This window comes from Cuculus canorus, chromosome 11 (genome assembly GCF_017976375.1).
Source record: "Cuculus canorus isolate bCucCan1 chromosome 11, bCucCan1.pri, whole genome shotgun sequence".
Lineage (NCBI taxonomy): Eukaryota > Metazoa > Chordata > Aves > Cuculiformes > Cuculidae > Cuculus > Cuculus canorus.
This window is the reverse complement of record NC_071411.1, coordinates 1470611-1491591: the sequence shown is the minus strand read 5'-3', so window position 1 is coordinate 1491591 and position 20981 is coordinate 1470611. Positions and strand designations below refer to the sequence as shown.

The window sequence follows — 20981 nt, the reverse complement described above, 5'->3', positions numbered from 1 at the left end:
TCATGCAATGGTTTGTGTTGGAAAGGACCTTAAAGCCCATCCAGTTCCAGGGACACCTCCCACTGGACGAGGCTGCCCAAGACCCCCTCCAACCTGGCCTGGAACCCCTCCAGGGATGGGGCAGCCACTATCTCGCTGGGCGACCTGGGCCAGGGCCTCCCCACCCTCACAGCAAAACATTTCTTCCTAAGATCTCGTTTCAATCTCTTTTTTTTCAGCTGAAAACCATTCACCTTGTCCTATCCCTGCACTCCCTGGTCGAGCCCCTCCCCAGGGTTCCTATAGACCCCCATTCAGTTCTGGAAGCTGCTGTATTTTATATAGGACTAAGGGGTGGGGGTGTGCTTGGTGCAGTTCTGGTGATGGGAATTGCTTTGTGTGGCTTCCCTGTCCCCAGAGTGATCACTTGCACAACCCAAGGTTGCTTTCACAGACAAGCATAGCTATTTCCTTCCTTCTGTTTCATTTATCCAATTATGGCATTAATTTAATAACTTCCAGTAGGTGATAGAGAAGCTAAAAAAACACTCCAAGCTGACAAAAGCGTGGGTGGAACACCAAGAAGTCAACCAGTGACCCCAAAGCACTGCTTTTCTTGGGTGGAAGATCCTTTACTGTTCCTGACTTGTGGACCCAAAGCAGCAACTGCCAGATGAGAGAGTGTTGTGCTGAGTTACAGCAGAGGGCAGGGAAATTACCACCAGGTTTTCATTGATCTTAAAATAAATTCTTTAAACTTTTCCTGACCAGCAGCACAAATCTGAGTTATGGCTTTGTGAAGACTTTAGCGGAACCGTTCGCAGCATTAATGAGCATATTCTGGCTGTCTCAAATCCCTGTTGCTGCCGAGCATACCTTGGTCCAGAAATAGTCCTATTGAAAGCAGTGAAATTATTCCCGGGATGCCTGAAAATGAGTATTTCCTTTCAAAATAGTCTCACTCAATTGTCACTATCTTTCAATATAGTCTGAAAAGTTAAAAAACCCTGACACGTTTCCCACTTACTCATTCTGCCGCAGTAGCAGGGATGTTGTATTAATTGCAGGGCGTACCGTAGAGGATAAAATTAGTACCTGACACTTCTGGTTTAGCTTCCCTCACTCGCCTCTGCCCTTTGGTTCACCTACATATTTGGGTCTCGTGGTAACTGGGTAACAGAGACTGGTTTCGCGTTTGTATTTTGCAGATCACAGTTCAGAATTAAAGATGAAACAATCCTCCCTCCTCAGTCTATAGGTTGTTTATAAACGCACAGAAACTGAGTTAACAACTAGGGAAAAAGAGTCTTCACTATTCATGCATTTAAAGTTCATAGCGTGAAGCAGCATTCCGAGCCAGGCTGCTTGTCTGCCGCGGCCGGCAGGGTTTTGAAGCAACAGCAAAAAAGCTCACGTTAAAAATCTGAATTTTCACTCTACCTTATAAAAGAAATATAAATGCTGTTTCACTCTCTCCAAAGAACCTAACGTAGAATGAGGTTTGGGAATCGCTGGGTTGAAGCCCAAGTTACACATATCACAAAATATGGTTGGGATACTGCAGGCATTCTGGTTCTCGGTACTGCCACCACTGCTCACTCCAGCTGGTTAATATCTGCAACAGTTGGTCCTGTTGGTGTGTTAATAAATCACCCTTATGTCGGGGTTATGGTACATACCTGTGGTTCCTGGAACTTACCTGGGAGGAGCGAGTGTTGTGAGATACACAAAACAGCTACAGCCGCTCAGTTTGGATTAGAGGCTTCGCAGTGGATCTCTGCCCGGGGAAGCTGTGCTTACATTGAATCCCAAAATTCCAGAAAAGTTTTCTTTCTTTTTGGGCTCCTTCACCAATTCTAAACTTTCTTGAAGGCAGAATATCACAGCTGGCTGAACTAACCGAGTCTGGCTCATGGGATATGCTTGACTTGCTTGTCCCTTCGTTACGGCTGGAAAAATCAAATCAACATTGTCAGTATTTTCTTGGAATAGAATTGAGAGATGCCTTGGGGAAATGACCTGTAGTTGTTCTTGTCATGATACTATTCCGTGTGGGGTGTTTTTACGTCAGAATTTATATTACATGTGTCTTTCTGGTCTGCTCAGCTGCTGTTTCTTCCTGTGTTCATTATCCTTAGTGATGCTAAGAGTAAAGAATCTCGAAGCTGTCTGTCTTTTCTGCATCTTTTATAAGCTGTCTCGTCTTTTGGGTCACTTCATAAGCGCTGGGGCTAGAACATGGGTTAGTGCTTATATAAACAGTGTGCTTCCCGCTCCATGCCTTCGTTACAAAGAACCTTTTCCTGGCCCTGTCTCAGGAATCCTCCCAACATCCTTCACTCATGTTCTGACTGAGGATTTCAGTATTTCCTAAATAATATCAATTCTTGGTTTTCTTCACTTGCACTTTGAGAATGGATTTGTTAAGATATTTGAGCATTTAAATCTAAAAGCAGAAGTTTGGATGCCACAATACTTTTAAATGGTGACTGTTCAAGAGACATTCTTTACTTGCCACTACCAGGATAACTTCATCAGAATTTCTTTGTGGGTATTTGGTGAGGGTGGGTGGGTGGCTGAAGTTTCTGAAGACCAACTTTTTTTAAGAGCTTGAAAAGTTCAGAACTGAGATACTGAAGCAGAAATCTGAGAAAGTTATATTTTTCTAAAAGTCTAACATTACAAGTGATGGCCCTATTTCCCCTTGTTTGGACTCGTCTTTATATATCTGGACTTATGTGTTTATTGTATCTGTCCTGTGCTTGATAGAAAACTTAGCTTAAATAATAACTTAAGAGACCGGAATACGTCCCATGTTTCAGGTCTCCTAACTAACTCAATCTTTGACCCAAAACACAGTTTTAAGATCTCATCAAAAACTTCAGATGTCATTGTGTCTGGGTTTCTGCTTGTGGCTCTTCCTTTATGTCTACAGAAAGATATGAATTATAGAAAAGTTATCACCATGTAATAAAATGACTCATCTGTAGTGATGTGATGTCTTTTAATCTTGGATTGTTTTCTTCTGTTCCAGGACTGCATCAGCCTGGGCTCGGGAGAGCCAAGCAGGAGCGCCTACCACTCCTTTGTCCTTTACCACAACAACAGCCCTCGATGGGGGGAAATCATCAAGTTGCCCATCCCTATAGACAGGTTCCGTGGGTCTCACCTCCGGTTTGAGTTCAGACATTGCTCCAGTGAGTGCAAAACGTAATAGAGAGTAATGCAAAACAAAAAAGCTGAGGGCTTTCCGTTGCCAATTTAAGGTTGGATGAGGGTGTTACTGGCTGGAAAGCAGGAAGTGGTGCCAACCTAAAACACAGTGAAGGTGCACTGCTCATTAGCCACTTGCTATGTTAATTAAGCAGCACATTAAAATCATCACAACCAGTCAGTGCACAGCAAAACACTTTGCAGATGTTCTGCCCCGCTGTTCTTTTGCTGTGTTTTCCTGCAGAATGTTTTCATTACAGCGTGTACTTTTATATTTTACTGTGGTCAGCAATGGGTTTGGGTTTGTTTTGAGGCTTGTGTTGTTCATTTGCATAGAATTAGACATAGTTTATGTTGTTTCTTGTGTATCCTGCATACTTTTTGTTAGGAATGCAGAGAAGGTAGTTAAGAACCTTGTGGAATACATGGACAGACGGAATATGTACAAATGTAATCTCTATTTCTATCCTTTGCTACAGCAAAAGACAAGGGAGAAAAGAAGCTCTTTGGGTTTGCATTCACTCCGTTGATGCGAGATGATGGTACTACCTTGTCAGATGATATCCACGAGCTTTATGTTTATAAGGTACTAATTCTTCTCTGCAGACTTCTCAGCTACTCATCCCTGCCTCAGTTTGAATCAGTAACGTTTATTACATTCTCTTTATTCCCCTCTCATTGGAGGTACATGAGGTATAGATTAGTAATAGTACAAAATTTTATAAATTCAAAATCACATGGGCGATACAGCTTTTTTTTGTAGGTACAGCTCACTTTTTCCTTTCAGATAATGATGATTTACCTTAATCCTGTATCTTTTGAATTAAAACGCGGTGGTGTTTAGGAGCATTCGGTAGATCTACCAACCTACGGCAGTAGTCGATACGTTTGTGTCATGAAATAATGCTGTACTTCAAACTCATCCCATTGCAGCGCTACAGCTTGGCAGCGCTGCCGCAAGGTGGCTGGGGGAGTTATTTGGGTTTTTTAATTCCAGCTGTTTATTTCCTCGGTATGGTTTTCAGCCAGCAGCACCGAGTGGTGCAGTTGGAAGATCCTGGTAAGTTCTAAGGAGTCCGTGGTTAGAAGACTCTCCTTTCTGAAGCTGAGTCTGTTACGTGCGTACAGGCCCTGGAGGTGGTGAGCACAGCTCCTCTTTGTAAGTGCTTTTGTGCACCCAGAGACCAATAAAGCACTGTTAGGCAGCAGCAGTCAGGGTGTCTGTGTGGGGAATGAGACAGATGAGGTCACATTCCATATCCTGTGCCTGCAGTGTGATGAGAACAGCACGTTTAACAACCACGCCCTGTACCTGGGGCTGCCCTGCTGCAAAGAGGACTACAACGGCTGCCCCAACATCCCTTCCAGCCTCATCTTCCAGCGCAGCACCAAAGAGACCTTCTCAGTCTCCACACAGCTTTCCTCTACCAAACTGACCCAGAATGGTGAGTAGACGATCCTTCAAAATTGCCCAAGGCTATGGGCATTATGAAAAAGACAGATAAGATGTATATGCTTGCGCTCTGTTTATTTCACTAAAATACGCCTTTGTTATAAATTCACTATACTTTTTTTTTTTCACTAACACTATTGAAATGAGCAGTAAGTGGGTTTTTTGAGGCAATAAGGATATTGACAGATGGCAGAGAAATGGTAGGCATTGCTCTAAGTGCAAAAGAAGGGTAATATGTTAAACCAAAGTTAATTTTCATCAAATGACTGAAGAACAAAAAAATTCATCATGAGCGCTTCCGCACAATCCAGAGGTTTTGTTAGGCTTTTACAGAGCTACTGAGTAAAGAGAAGTTGGTTATAGCAACATCCATGAGGCATGAGAAAAGTGGATTAACCGCAGTGCAGAGTCAACTCATATAGGGAAGAACGCAGCCTTTACTCTTTTTTACATACGTCACTGTTCCTCCGTTCATTTCTTTGTTGATAGAATTGGACTGACTCCACATTTTCCTTCTTGTTTTCCCTTTTTTTTTTCCCCCAAGAAGTGTGAACTGCATTAAGTGCAAAAGCATAGCGTGTAACGAACCTCTGGTGGGTCTGGGGTTGCCTTTCTTCCCTCTGGGTATGAATTCAAGCTCTTTCTCTCACTCTTCTGCAGTGGATTTGCTTGCTCTGCTGAAATGGAAAGCTTATCCAGATCGGGTGATGGATATTCTAGGAAGACTGAGACATGTCAGCGGCGAGGAAATCGTTAAGGTATTGCGTGAAATAACAGCCTTTGGATGCATCTGTGTCAGCAAGTGAAGGTGCCCCTGCCCATGGCTGGGGGTTTGGAACTGGATGACCTTGGCTCCACATGCCAATCCTTTGCGTCACTTGAACTTTCTTACACCCAAGGAATGTCAAAATGCATTTAAGTAATGTGGTCTCAGAAAAAAATAGTGCATTCCAGATATCCACCTGATAATTTTAGGTGTGCTAAGACTTTCCCTAGAATTTATTTCTCTAAATCTAGAAGTGAAAAGAGATCATTTGAATGGCAAACAAGCAGAGAGAAGAAACCAAAGAGAAATACCATCACTTAATTAGTAATTTATGATTAAAGCCACTTCATTGTAACTCATTTGAATGTTGCCATATCTTGAATGCCTTCATGATAACTTCCTAACAGTGACAGAAAAGAAACGATATCACGTTTGTATCGGATGAGGAACACTACACACTTTGTTTGCAGGGCGGTACAAGTGTCTATTTTTTACAGAGCAAAGTATAAAAAGATATGGATTAAACTATTCCAAGGGGAGAAGTAATTGATTCTCTCCTAAACCAGCTGCTGTTTGGCATCAAGATAGGAAGAAAAGAAGACAGTAATTCAGAAAAAAAAAGAAACTTTATTTTCAAAGACTTCATAAATTGTTATATTTTATTTCTTGTTTTCCACATCAGAAATGTAATTAGAATGGATTAAAAACTTGTGAGAAAATGCACAGTTGACTTGATCTTCAGCATCCTTCGCAGTTCTCCTTTTCATTTCTTGTTTAGAAGTATTCCTTCTAAAGAGAAAAATTTCTCTTAGTAAAACCAAATGAAAATCTGCCACATCATATGGGTGAACCTGAAGTGCTTTGTCCTTGGCAAGTGTTTCACAGATATCAGTGTGTATGAAATAATTAAAGCAGGGGAAAATAAGCTTGTTTTGAATTGCATTTTAAATTCTTTGTTTATTCATGTCATTTTAGTTCCTACAAGATATTCTTGACACGTTGTTTGTAGTTTTGGATGACAACACAGAGAAGTACGGGCTGTTGGTCTTCCAGTCCTTGGTAAGCTGCTGGGTTGTTGCTTCTCTTTATCTCGGTCTCGGTGATTTTACATTTCTCTTTATCATGTTGCTGGTATTTTACTGCCATGAAATATGAAGCTGGATCCGGCCTTATGTCTTCTGTAATAATCTTGGGTGAGGAGGGCAGGATGGCCTTGACAGACCCAAGGGCAGCAGTATTTGCTGTAACTTGGGAGTAGCACACAATAACGCCTCATAACGCAGCTCCGGCTGCTTAAAGAAACTCGTGTAATTCATTGTTCCTCTGCTTGTGTAACTTGTTTGTAGAAACCTAGCAACAACATGTAATTTCCCTTCGTATGGGTTCACTTTTTCATTTCCCACAGGTATTCATCATAAACCTGCTGCGTGACAGCAAGTATTTCCATTTTCGTCCTGTGATGGACACGTACATTCAGAAGCACTTTGCAGGAGCGCTGGCTTACAAGTAGGTTTTGTTTATCTGTCCCTTCTAGAGGCGGTGTTCGCAAGCTTTGAGCTGTGTCACCGCCAGGCTCGCACCCCTCCTGTTAGCGCTGGTTTGCAGAAGTGGAGCTGCTCAGGCGGAGGTTCTCCAGCACAGTTAGAGAAGAGCTGCTGAATGCTGCCTCTCACTAAGGATGAATTTATCTTGCCTTTCTGACCTGGCAAATCTTACTTGCTTTTTTTTTTTTTAACTGAAGAAACGCAGTCACTCAGCAGCAGCTCGTTAGCAGTCTGTGCTAATCAGCTACCAAGAGCGTATACGCTCCTAGTCTTAAGAAGGGCGATGGGATGTAGGGCTTGTGTGACAGCTTAAAGGACTAAGTGTCCCTCCTCTTCCAGAGCAGACAGGTGTTCATGCAAGATGATGCTTTATTTGATTAGAGCAAATATATGACTACAGTAGAGTAGAAACTTAAATTTCACTGCTACTTTGAAGGTTTTGCCTTATTTTCTTGTATAATTTCTGAGTTTTGCATCAGATGAGATTTTTTGAACAGTTCAAGTATTTTGTTTTCCTTTCTTTTAGACTATTTTTCTTTACATTTCAGCATACTCTATCATTGGCCACAATAAACTATTAAAAACATCTTATAGTTGGTTTTGATTGTTCGAAGGCATTCACATTTTAGTGTAATTCAAAAAATATCTGAGAAATATTCTGTCGATGGCAGATAAAAACTTGTAGATACTGTCCAACTGTAGAAGGCGTAGTCAGGCTCACAGGGTAAAAAGCTGTTCTGCTTTGTGTTAAGTATTACCTCTTTCAGACAAAACAAATCATTTTAGTAGTCTGATGTCTGAAAAAAACCATGGTTTTGATACAACTCATTAAGTTAGGCCAAGTGGTATTGTGTGCTTAGGAAAAGAGAGGCGTGTATTTTCTTTGTGATCTTAGTGTCTAAAACCTGTTTACTTAGAGCGAGATCTGGAATTTCTTACCAGTAAAAAAGAGTATGTTTTGGTCTTAGAACTATATTGTGTGCCTTTAGCAAAGCTATCTCTTTAATAACATCTTTTTGATATTCTCTTCGTGTTCCTCATGGTCATAAGTCAGTTACAGAGAAGAAATTACTTCTTGGTTTTGAAACTTAAATGAATGTGTGTTGTGTGTTCATAGCTAGGATAGCTATAGCTGACCCCGGCAATGGAGTGAAACGAAACTATTGTACAGATATCTCACTAAAGCAAAATGTTGACTGCCTGGCTCATTTGAAACTAGTGCTGAGGGTTCCTCTTCTCTTCCCTGTTTTTGTTCAGAGAGCTGATCCGCTGCTTGAAGTGGTACATGGATCGTTCCGCGGAGCTCGTGCGCCAAGACCACATCCAGGAAGCGATGAGAGTATGTATTCAGCAGAAGTGCTTGTGTGTCTGGTCCGTCTGCGGCTGCGAAAGGGCTGGGCAGGCTGTAAATAGAACCAAGGGTGTCCTGGCACTGAGTCCGCAGTTGATTAACCAGAATTTTTTTTTTTTTTAATATTTTGCCAAAATTTTAATTTTAGGGGGGGATTCACTCCTGTGCAGGCAAAAAATGGAAGAACTATGTCTCCTTAAGTCCTTCTGGAGCCCTATGGAGAACTTAAGTGGGATTTACATGACCATATATATATCTGTGGTCCATGCCCTGCACGTCAGGAGGCAGTTATTTTCACCGTATTAGGCACAGGCGTTGTGGGTCAAAGTGTTGCTTTTCTTGTTCAGTTTCCTTGTATTCCTGGTGGAAGTTCTGGAGTATTTTAAGAAGCAGATAAATGAGCCTTTGACTGGATGGAGATTCTGACAACTACCACTGCACAGGACCTGGATGCAGCTCCATGATGAGAGCGTGGTCTTGCAGGAAGGCACAGCTTTCTAACAGGGTGGGAAACCACAGGGAGTGGGTTTGGTGTTTTAGTTTTACCACGTTATTGTAAACCAGAAAGCTGTTGTGTTGAGTGCTTAAATAGAAGATTCCAAAACTGGCAGGAAGGTATTTTCCTTTGAGTGAGTGTCCATCTGTATCTTCCTGCTGTGATTAGGCTCACGGCCAATCCTTTGAGTCTGGGCACTTTGAGAACCAGGAGCAGTGGCACAGAGGAGCATTTTCTCACTTTGTCACAGAAGTACAAACCAGTGAATCAAATGGCAGGTGAAGCTCACACAGATACGTACTCTGCTCCTCTATCTCCTGGCAGCCGTTTGGGAAAGTCAGAGGTTGTTACTTGTAAATGTATTTATGCTTGTGTCTTGGCTTACATTTCAGACCTTATTCTGGATTTTTCTTTCTTCTTGTGATATTTTTTGTCTTTGTTTTGCCTCCTTTAGTCTAAATTAGTCAGTATTTTTGAGGAAGTAATCTTTATTTTTTGACAATACTTGTTCTGTTTGCGTGGTATGGCGTCACAGCCATCAACTGGCTGTCAAGATCTCCTGTTGAAATCATTTCCTGATACATTCAAGGACGTTATGCCAACGTTTTCTTTGTCTTTTGTAGGCATCTACTTACTTAGAAACTACTTCTTAGTAATATTTTTTAACCGCAGATTCATAGGAAATGGTAAAAAAAGAGACAAAGTTGCCTGTTCAAGAAATTACCAGTTTTGGCATTCTTTTTGTTTCCATCCTTCTTTCTTTTTTTTTGTTTTTGAATTACAAAGAAACCTATTAAAGTTATGAGATGAAGAGGATCTCTAGCTAGAATGACTTCTAGGAGGTTTTCTTCCCTCTCAAACCACTCATTAATGCTGTATGCAGTGCAGCAGATAGAGATGTACAATATTGTCCTTATGTGAGCTGCATTTTTTTGAACTCATAGTAATCCTCTTCAGAAATATTAAAAATATGAATGCTGGAATGTCTCTCAGAAGCTCAGTTATTCCATAGACCGTCTGCGAATGTGGTACGTTCTGTCAAGGATTCCAAGGCAACCTCTTACTTACTGGGAATCTCAAGTGCTTCCCTAGAAAGCAGCCGTTCCCTCCGTGAGAGAGGTCAGTTTGAAGGCCTGACAGCCCAAGCCTTTCCAAGCACAGGGATTACGATTGCCACTAGAGTTTCTACAGCCCTAACGTTGCATCCTCTGCCACTGACACTGCTGTCACATCTTACTCAGACAGTTGCCTTCTCAGGTATATCTGTGAGACCCAAATTGAGGTCTTTGTCTTCTTCCATTGCAGGAAGATGATTGATTTCCTGCTTTGTTTCACATTTGTTCCAAAACCATCATCATTGCTGATGTGTCATTGCTAGTACTACATCCTGCTGTTGGGAATTTCTGTGGCCGTGGATGTCTTCCCTCCTCTCCTTACATTAGTAGCTCTTTACCTCAGAGCACAGGAGAGCTCTGTGCCTTTCCCCCAGATGAGCTGTTAAACGCAGTACCCGAAGGAGGGGTTGGAATCTCTCTGCGCCCTTTTTTGGCTCCTGACTGCCCGTGTACATTCGTGATGGATTTGCAGGTGTCTCATAGGATGCTGGTTTTCGCCCTTGGCGTTAGCAAGCCAGTCTCTGACAGCTTTGTGGGGAATTTCACATTCCCGTTCTCTGTCATTAAAGCTGTGGCATTCTAAAGCTTGCAAGATAACAGGGCGTGTTTGTGCGGATAGTTTGGTGGCTCAATGAGGGGCATCTTATGGACTCAAAAACAGGACACAGGCAAAATTTGTATTGGAATTAACTTTCAGCTTCCAAACAGTGAAGCAGACAAGAATACTTTCCAGCCAACAGAGGAATATTGCTAATGTTTCTGCACAGACTGGGATTATTGGAGCCTCAGCCTGTTTGTTTCCTGTGCTGAGTTTTGAGGGTGTCGCCAAACTATGCTTTGTGTCTTCCCTTAATCCTGCCATAACGATGTATCGTGTTAAGCACTAAGGGAAGGAGTTGAAGTCTAAATGTCATTGATATTTAGAACCTTTCAATGTTGACAGCTGTGTACACCAGATGATCAAAAAGGCCTCTTTGCCATATGGAATACTACATTGCTGTATTAGTGTCTGGGAGAAGCTGTGATGGATCGGTGAGCTTGTTAACGGCACCATAGAGCGATGTGTTTTTCTTCATTGACACTGCTGCCAAACAAAATGAGTTCTGAATAACGCCACTTACAAAATTTTAGTTAAAGATGCTTAGGTTGCAAATTCAGACTTAATGTAGTCTTTTCATGGAGCACATTAGCATTCTACTACCAAAAGATCCAATTTGCCAGTCCTTCAGGACTGCGGCATCTATCACACGTTGTGTAATGGTGTTAAATGCCGTCTTCTGTGCCGGTTATTCTCCCTCTGCTGGGTGCTCTTGAGGTTTCATGTGCAAAGATAAAAAATAAAGACACTTTAACTTGTGGCGCTTTAACTTATCACAGCTCGAAGGGAAAAGGTACTCACTGCTGCTTGTGGCTGCTGTGGGCTGCCAGAGGGCTGCAGGTGCTGCTCCTGTCTTCTGCTCTGTCTGCACCTGCATTTATTGTACATGTAGCTGCCAGAAAAAAGGTGAACCTTGCTGTTGTGGTCGTATTGAAAAGGAGATTCTTTTTCCAGGTCGCCCTTCCTCCGTTCCACTGACAGACTACTTGTCTAATCCAATTAGCTAACTCAAGTGATTAAAGGTGAAATTTGAATGAAAACAAAATAGTGTCTACAGATGCTTTTAGTCATTGAGCCGAGTCATGAGAAAACGAGACATCTCTTCCCTTCACCAAGATTTTCCTCAAATTATGTAACTTGAATTCGTCTGTTTGACTTAAATGCATACTTGTTTTGTTTATGGGACGTACTGGTAACAAAGCATATTGGGTGAGGAGGGATGCTTGCCTGTTCCGTAACTGAATTGAATAACTTACAAAGCCTGTTTTTCTTTCTCCTTTCTGAAGCCAAAGAATTTAGCAGTTATGCACCTAGAATCTTTTCTGTTTCTCTTTAAAGCTCCTTTATTTTTCTTTCTCTCTTTTTCTCTGTCTTAATCTCCTTCCTCTCCTGCTCCCTAAGGCCTTGGAATACCTTTTCAAGTTCATTGTCCAATCTCGGATCCTTTACTCCAGAGCTACTTGTGGAATGGAGGAGGAACAGTTCCGCTCCAGCATCCAGGAGCTTTTCCAGTCCATCAGATTTGTGCTCAGCTTGGACAGCAGGAGCTCCGAGACTCTCATCTTCACACAGGTTTGCTATTTTCTGTGCTCTAACTGGCAAACCAAAAGGCAGCTATTTTCTGCACAGGTAGCGTGTACGGGCACGTGGTGATTACACACAGGTTAGTAGAGCTTTCTCCCTCTGAGCAGCTGATGATAGAGGAACTCGCCACAGCCAATTAACATTGTTAGGCAGTCGCTTTGCACCCCTTCACGGATCCAGGTGAGCTGAACTGTGGCCTCTGAAGAGGAAAGTGACGTGTCACAAGAGAATGCGATTTCTGCTTGTCACAAAAGTACAACAGCGTTTTTAAGTCTCTCATCATGTGTCTTACAGTTGGCCTAAAGAAATTTTAAATCCTTAATTGTAGTGGCTCAGTCACTACTTGGGGTCGTAGCAGCATGACAGCAGATGGGTTCAACTGATGAACTCACAGTCAGGTAAACTTCCTGCCAGCGTTCTCCGTCAGGATCACACACAGCCTGACTACAAGCGCGCTGTGAGACCCACGCTCACATTTCCTACGTTACTTTGAACACAGCCCAGATGAGTCTTCATGTGGGCTTAAGATACTACTCAAAGTGAGGAAGGATGTTGTCAGGTATTGTTTTATATATCAGACAGCTGTACTAAATGACATTTTTTAAAAGTTTTAAATAGTAATGTCAAGGGTGTAGTGTGCCTCAGCCCAGAGGGTCTCAAAATGGACCGCCCAAACCTCCTGGTAATGTGAAGGGGATCTGTAATCACTAATTTACTATTTGCAGATGTTTTGAACACCGACTGTAAACTGCCAAAGAAGCAGTTGCTGTGAGTGAGGCACCGGAACAGAGTGACTCCAATGGTCAGGGAAGCTGCCAGCAGTGCCATCTCTTTCTTAAGAAGCTGCTCTGAGAGATGTTGAGAACAGCTGCTCTAATCTTTTATTTAATCACCTATTAGTGGGTATTATAAGATCAGCCAGGAAGATGAGAAATCGGCGCACAGATTCTGTAGGCAAAGTGACAGTCAGTGGAAACAGCATCTTAGGCTGTTTGGGGTGCTTTGGTTTTCAGTTGTGTCGATCAGAAGCACAGAGGGAGACTGGATATGAGGATGGGGTTATCTTCCCTTTTTCTCTTTATCTCTTCTTTTTTTTTTCCCCTCTCCTTTATCTCACTGCAGCATTTCTTGCTTTGGAATCTTGTAATGTTTGAAGCCTGTCCTTGTTTAATCTTTGAAAAGTTTACTTTTTGTTTCCCCCTTGCCACTGTGTTGCCCCTTGATCCCAATTGCCCCATAGGCGCCTCAGCCTGGAGGGCAGGCGAGCGGAGCTGGGACGTGTGCCCCACAAAAGTGTGGTGGTACGTCAAGGCCGTCATTTAATTCTGTAAGTAACGATCCCTGGAACTGCACAAGTATTTCATCGTGGATGTTCCCAATTAATCCCTTTTCCCTACCCCAGTCCCTCTTTCCTGCACATAAACTGGTGTTTAACGTTGAAGTGGCTGGTACTTGCAAACAAGGAAATGCGGAATATTGCAGTAATTAATGGAACTGCTTACGGCGTCCACACTGAGGGCGCGTGTAAGATAATACGTGTCAGATTGTCCAGGAGAGCCAAGGAGGTTGTGTACTACTCCTGGAAAGCTGGTCAGCTGTTAAATATCTACAGGAATGCTTGAGGCCCTAGCAAACATAATTTTCTTCTCACTTATCCTCTTATCCAGAATATCAGAGAGAGCTCAATATAGTTCTTTCCAGCAATGAGATTAAAACTGATTAATATGTCCTTCCTGCCAGGCAATTAGCTTGACATGAGTAATGGTCCTGCATATTTTAGAGTGTTGTACAAAAAAGGGCCCTTCAAGGAGCTGATGAAATGATGGAGCTGTTCCTCGAGGTGTGTCCAAAGCTTCCTGGAGAGATCCCACGCACATCCTTGGAGTGCTACTAGATGTCCCAAATCACCTTAGAAACCCTGCTTTATAGTAATAGTTAGAAAGGAGTTTAGGAAAACTGCAAGGATTTGAGGGCCAATACTGTAATTTCACTTGTATTGTCCCAAAGATAAGGATGATGACCGGATTTGCAGCTGTTGCAGCCTTCCAAGAGTACCAAGAGCTACTTAAATCATTCACATTTGTTTATTTTGTTAATACATTGTACATACGTAGCAACAAATAGGTGACAACACCCAGGGGGCTGTGTGGGGTTTGTGTAATCCGAATTGATTGTAACGAGACAAGATGTTGAGAGAGATAACAAGCACCCAGAAGGAAGAGGTGAATTGGTATTCAGAATAATTTAATGGGCTCTACAATGTTAATTATAAAAATAACTTAGACTTTACTCAAAGACTGTTAAATATATATCACTGTTGTTTGAAGGAAAAGCTACTTTGAGGAAAGACTTGGCCAAGAAGGAAGCTGTGTATGATACGGGATTAGGAGAGGCGTGCCAAGGGTTCGAGCCAGCACGGGAGAGGTACAGGAATGTTTACACAATGAGAAAACAAAAAAAATCCATGGGGAAAAGGAGAACTTGCAGAACAGAAGAAAACACAGATAGGTGGTGAGACTGGAAGGGCAAAGCAGAACAGAGATCTGCAGCGCAGTTTGGTAAATCCAGACTTGTGCAGGCAGCCGGTGGGGTTTGTGGGGAGCTGCAGGCGTGGGGGTGGGAACGGGGAGTGGGGCGGTGCGGGGCTGCGGCTGGGGGGGCACAAAGGCTGCTGCCCCCAAAGCAGGCTGTACAGCAGCTCTGAGAGCACCTGTCGGGGAGCTCTGAGCACTGTAATGAAGGAAATAGGTACGGAGCTCTAGTAGGATGTAGAGGAAGAAAGAGAAGAGTTAAAACAGTAGAGGTGAGGGGCAGTTGTTAAGTATGACACCGAGTCTGGGGAGCTCGAGGACAGGGCAGTGCATGGAACCTTCTGCCGTTGTGAAGAACTGGAGAAAAGTGAAACAGGAGCTGAAGAGTTTGAGGAGGAGTTGTTGTGCTGCTATTGTTTCTGCACTTTAAGCAACTCCTTCGAGGGTAGCTCCAGCTTCCTGGAGGCACCCGTTACTGCAGGAATCCCGCGCACACTGGCTTGCATGGTGTGATGCCCTGTTCACATGCAGCCGCAGCCCAGCACTGCTGCAGAGCCCCTGCGCTCCCCCAGCACAGAGCTGGTGTGGGCGCAGGGCTGCCGGCGCGCCCTGCGCTTCAGTCTGAACTGCCTGATGGAGCTGCTACCTCCAAAAAATTGGTATGGAGCTCTCAAACCAGAAGCAGGGTTTATATTTATTGAGAAAAGTAAATCAGCAAAAATGCACCATTTTCTGTTCGTTGGTACCTCAGGATTTTCTGTTTCGTAAGCTGTGTCCTGAAGTCCAGCCTTCGGAAGCTCTGCAGCAGCTATGGGCTCAACTTCTTGTAAGACTTTGTATTGCAACAGCACTTGTTTTTTATATATTCCATGTGATTTGCTCACTCTGAACTGTAGGTAACGCACAACACTGCCATCAGCCACAGTGCACTACTCCGTAGCTTTTTGCAAACCCTCACTTCCATTTTACTGTTGTTTCTGTTTCACTGCGTTTGAACCACAGTGACGGAATTCAGTGTTTTCAGTCTCCTCATTGACTCTTTCCAGGCAGCTTTGCTGAACTCCTTCCCCGCTATCTTTGATGAGCTGCTGCAGATGTTCACCGTGCAGGAGGTGGCGGAGTTCGTGCGGGGCACGCTGGGCAGCATGCCCAGCACAGTGCACATCGGGCAATCCATGGACGTTGTTAAGCTACAGTCGATCGCACGCACTGTCGACAGCCGCCTGTTCTCCTTCCCAGGTAGGACAGCAGGGTCTGAGGCTGCGTCTTGCTGCTGGCTAAGAGCAGGAACATGTTACGTTTATTTTGCAGTTGTTCTGTTGCGAACAATTCATTTCTGAAAGACAATAATCTCATTAATGTATTTATCCTGGTGGCATCCTTGTTACCTGTATTCACTGTGGGTGCTTTGTGAGTTTCCCTGTTGTAGAAAATGTTTCTAAATCCATTGTGGATAAATTGTAGTTACCAAAGCTTGATAAAAATATGTACATTAACAAATCAAATAAGTTATTAGAACTGCCAAATTTCACCTGACTCTTTGTTCTTCTGTTGTTGTCGTGGATAGGAAGATAATCTCCTTTCCAGCAAGCTTTGTTGTCTGAGAAAGAATCAGGGAGATAAAGTTGGGTGAGAAACCCACGACATTCTTTTACAGGATGCTCAGTCTTTATGCTGTAACTTTAATATTTCTTTAGCACAACATATTAGTAATTATTTAAGAATCAATTGAATGAAGAAGGTTTGAAGATTGTGAGTTTATTTCATATGTAAAGGTCTGAATGAAAGCAGTGATGAAAGTAATAGTGGAAGATCAAAAGCACCATTGGGCTTATCTTCCCTGTAGTGAGGATCTCAAATTAGTGCGTTAGTGGCATCTTCCCACTTGTTTCCTGTCTCTTTTATTTCCTGTTTTGGCAACTGTTTTCAGCAGCTGCTGCCTGCTCTCCTTTCTTTCAGGTTTGTAAGCCAGCTAAAAGAGAATTAGCCAGTTTCCAAGAGGCGTGTATTGGAGAAGCTCTGTGAGCTGTGACAGCAGAGCTGGCGAGTGGCATCAGGCGAGGAGGGGTTTGCCCAAAGGAAATCAGCATTAGAAAGCAGCAGTTGACAGCTGTTGTTTCCAAACTGTATCAGTGTTTAGAACATCACATATACTGCATTTATGAACTTCTGAAACTAGATGCACCGCTAATTCCTTCCTTAATAAAGGAACTTCTTGGGGATGTGGTTACTGCAGTCTGTACAGCAGCAGTTGCACCAGTTAATCAAAGATGCTGTATGTCAGTAGCCCAGGTTGGAGACTGAAAGGCTGCTCATCAGGTTGGTTGTCTCTTTTGGAAGAACTGTGATCTGATTTTCCTTCTTTCAGAGTCCCGGCGCATTCTGCTACCTGTAGTTCTTCACCACATTCACCTTCACCTACGACAGCAGAAGGAGCTACTTATTTGCTCGGGGATCCTCAGCAGTATCTTCTCCATAATCAAGACCAGCTCTTTGGTAATCTGCTGCTTGATTATTTTTTTTTTCAGTTGCACTGCTGATTTAGTAATATAAAGACTAGGATTTTTTTATAGGTTCATGTGGGTTTTTCAAAGATGCTTTTACAAATGAAATTCTCCTAACTTTCTGTCAGCTGGAGAACATCTGAAATGAGGGTCTGTTTTTGTGTGTGTGACTCAGAATTCTGATTACACAGTGTTCTTGGTGTGTTAGGAGCCGGGGGGGGGGGAAAGCATATGCATTTACCAGGTTTGACACTGTTTAATTTTCTTCATCCAAGCCCAGAACTTGGATGTCAGTGGAGTTCAAAAGCTCTACACAGCTCTAGGACTTGCAGTTCTGCAAGAGACAGTAACTAGCACTTTGTGATTTGTGTTAGGAGAATACTCTAAAATTATCCAATCAATGAAATCACGCTCACTTCTGGAAATTGCTGCTGAGTTTAACCACCCAGCTTTCATGATCATAATGCTCCGATCTCGAATGGTAACTTGATCATTTAAAGCAGCACTTACAAACAGAGGGCGGTGAAGTTTCCCCATCTGACTCCAGAGGAGGAAGCTTGAGGTGCTAAATATAATTCATAGCACTGAGTACTTCCAGTTACGAGTTATGGTTTTGTGTGAAAGGAATGAAATGAACGGTGTCGTGGTAAAAAGCTAAACTAATGCTGCCATAGCATAAAGGTTGCCGGACATAATTCAATCCCATTGTGTTCTAGAGTGTATGCAGACCTTTGATTATAGATTTACCTTTATGGCTGTGACCCCGAATGTTTCCATCGGAGATTGAGGAGGTAACACACACCCCGGCATCACAACACTATCTGGTACCAGTGAGGAGTTTGTGTTTCTCTGCACCTCCATTCGGGAGCGCTCTGGCAAAACGAGTGTTTGTAGTATGGCTGACACCGCAGAATTGTCTTTGCCAATTCCATTCTCTCCCATTTCTAACTGTCTGTTTACTCACCACTTCCTGTAGGAGGGAGATGTCGTGGAGGAGGTTGAGATGATGGTGGAGAGCCTCCTGGATGTGCTTTTACAAACTCTGCTTACAATCATGAGTAAATCGCAGTCTCAGGAGGCGGTAAGAGGGCAGCGTTGCCCGCAGTGCACAGCAGAAATCACTGTTAGTAACTAACAATCAGTTTCTATTTCCTGCTTCTCTAACCTTTGTTCCAGTCCCTCACCACCACCAGCACCTCATTATCATCTCTGCTGCATGAATGCCCAGGGCTTTGTCTCTTTCCTTTAATAAGACACAAACCCAGTCCTTCCTCTGTGCAGTAGCGAGGGCTGCAGCATGCAGTGGAGCTCAGGAAGCTTTTGTAGATTTTGGGGTTATTTTCTTGTTTGTGATTGAGAATTATTGTTTTGAACTTGAGGCACTGCAGGTGGCTGCCCAGGGCTTCAGCCCTCAATAGGTATCGCCAAGGGTTATGTGAGCATCAGGCTCCGATTCCTGAGACTGAGAACACCGTCATTCTCAGCAGGCATGCATGATTTTAAGCTGTTGTTCAGAACATCCCCTTTTTTTTTAGACTTGCTCTTTTATGAAAGGGCTGAAACCTCAGGGGCATTGCTGGGGCAGGTGTACGCTGAGGTGCGCATCTCACCCAAGAGAAGAGATGGTATCTGTCCATGTTAGCTCAGATAAAGTCACACATGGCAGAAACCTAATAAAGAACAAAGCCTTTAGTAATTTTCAGGCACGTTCTTTGGTACACAACAAGAAAGGCAGTAGATTGCAAATGTGCAGTAACATATCAATTTCCTTTTACTCCCACTGCTTGCCTGACTGATGTTTATCACATACCACCGCGCACAGAAGAGCACACCTTCTTTCCTAATGAAAAGTTCATAGGAACAACCCGTATCAAAGCTGGATAGGTGCTTGAGCCAATTGGGAAAAAAAGTTAAAATGGAATGGAGAGCCTCAAGTGTACAATCTCCTTGTATTTGTTCCTGAATTTATATTTCACAGCACAGTGACATGCGAGATCTTATTAGATACCGGTGAGAAAGTAGTCTGTATGTTTTCCAAATTAGTTGCTCATTGTCACAGGAAAAAAATGTTGTGCAAGGGACTGGCAGTCGGAAGACATTCTCATGTTCTCGGCACTGCCAAGCTTGTTTTCTTGGACAGATTGCTTAACTTCTCTGTGCTTTGCTTTCAGATATGTAAAATGAGGGAGCTCATCTTTGGAAAACACTTTGGGATGCTGTGGTAACTGGTTAGGGTGCATCTGCTTCACAGGCCAGAAGTGAAATTGTAGCTCATGTAGGCTCACCCAGACAATGTTCAGAATAGCTGGAATGCTGTTAGTGCCGTAGCTGTGGCAGCACGTGACTTGGTGAACTCTCGTAAGCCAAGTATTTCCAGGATTCCAGATACCTCTTGTAGCCCGCACTGATCCCACGCTGCCGTAGCTGTACGATTGGTGTATCTGAGCCTCTTAGTTTAAATCATTCCTGGTACATCTGCATGAGCTGCAGTCACAGCATTGATAGGCTTGGTGTTAAGTAGCTGGAAAAGGTGATTGTCAAGAACTGCATGCTTGGAGGGCGATTCATTAAGTCTGTATTAATGATTTTAAATAGTTTTTATTTAGGCTGCAAGATCGGTTAAAAGACCTTTAAAACTGGCACCGGTGGCGCACCCCCTGAGAGGTGTGCTCCTGTGGATTAGCAGTGACTGAAGAACTGTTAACATGCAGTATTTTTAATCTCTGTGCATGTCAGCTCTCATAGGCATTGGGGCCATTTCAGACCCCTCCCTTTAAACCTTACCCCGGGCTGAGTTTTCTGTTTATGAAGTTTCAGATTGCCTGAATGAAATAGTTTCTCATTTGGTCAACAGGGAGAATATGTCTCCTGCCTTTTATCTTTGCTTCGTCAGATGTCAGACACTCATTTCCAGCACTTACTGGACAACTTCCAAAGCAAGGATGAACTAAAGGTACCACCAAGCGTCATGTTTGTAAGGTGATTCACCCCAGATGAGAGAGCAGAGGGGAAGCCCTCCGGCGTTACTCGCTCTGCTCATCGTTCCCATGCAGTGGCACTCTGGGCGTGGACCTTCCTTTCACTTTTATAAGCATAGGTGGTGTGTTATGAGAGCGTTTAGGACCACAGGGCACTGAATTATCTTCCTAAGAACAAATAAACTCCCAAGAGAGATGCTGTTGTTAGGCAGGAAAGGGTGTCATTGTACCATGTAGACCAAAGTCTATACAGGGGGCGTGCAGGAAGGCTGGGGGGGGGCTCCTGGTCGAGGAGGGCAGGGAGAGGGTGAGGGGAGCGGCTTTAAGCTGGAAAAGGGGAGGGTGAGATGAGATATTGAGAAGAAATGTTCTCCTGTGAGGTGAGGAGGCCCTGGCTGAGGTTGCCCAGAGCAGTGGTGGCTGCCCCATCCCTGGAGGGGTTCCAGGTCAGATTGGATGGGGCTTGGAGCCCCTGATCCAGTGGGAGGTGTCCCTGCCCGTGGCAGGGGTGGGACTGGATTGTTGAGGTGCACAGACCTCTCTGGTGGCACTTCGGACACTGACGTTTTGAAATGGCACGTCTCAAAACAGCACAAAGCAACTTTTTATCTCGACTAACACAGGGAAGGGAAGTTTCTCTGCCACCGGTCTGTTTAAAAGGCAGAATAATTTCATAAAGACAAGATTTTATATAAAATGCTTTTGATTAACATGGCACTCAATAAAATATGGGGAAGAAGAACATAACATGGCAGGAGTTTATGTTGCCTTAACAAATGAGATGATGAAACAGTGAGAAATCCTCCCTGAACACGCTTTCAGCTTCTAAATATTTCATGTGCATATAGAGAGGCTGAATAAATCAGGGA

General features: G+C 43.4%; 1 protein-coding gene across 15 annotated transcripts in view; it reads left to right on the top strand.

The window, feature by feature from the left end:
- The window catches only part of DOCK3 (dedicator of cytokinesis 3), a 167978-nt gene that overhangs the window by 104148 nt on the left and 42849 nt on the right, over nt 1-20981 (top strand). For 10 of the 15 annotated variants that reach the window (XM_054076504.1, XM_054076513.1, XM_054076514.1 and 7 more), the window contains 13 exons: nt 3014-3176; nt 3672-3778; nt 4466-4637; nt 5306-5403; nt 6387-6470; nt 6817-6917; nt 8213-8294; nt 11917-12087; nt 13340-13426; nt 15677-15869; nt 16999-17126; nt 18111-18257; nt 19989-20087. In XM_054076504.1, coding sequence (XP_053932479.1) covers nt 3014-3176; nt 3672-3778; nt 4466-4637; nt 5306-5403; nt 6387-6470; nt 6817-6917; nt 8213-8294; nt 11917-12087; nt 13340-13426; nt 15677-15869; nt 16999-17126; nt 18111-18257; nt 19989-20087 — 1632 coding nt within the window. The remainder of the gene's footprint in view (nt 1-3013; nt 3177-3671; nt 3779-4465; nt 4638-5305; nt 5404-6386; nt 6471-6816; nt 6918-8212; nt 8295-11916; nt 12088-13339; nt 13427-15676; nt 15870-16998; nt 17127-18110; nt 18258-19988; nt 20088-20981) is intronic. The other 5 variants (XM_054076517.1, XM_054076509.1, XM_054076516.1 and 2 more) reach the window with 2 other exon arrangements.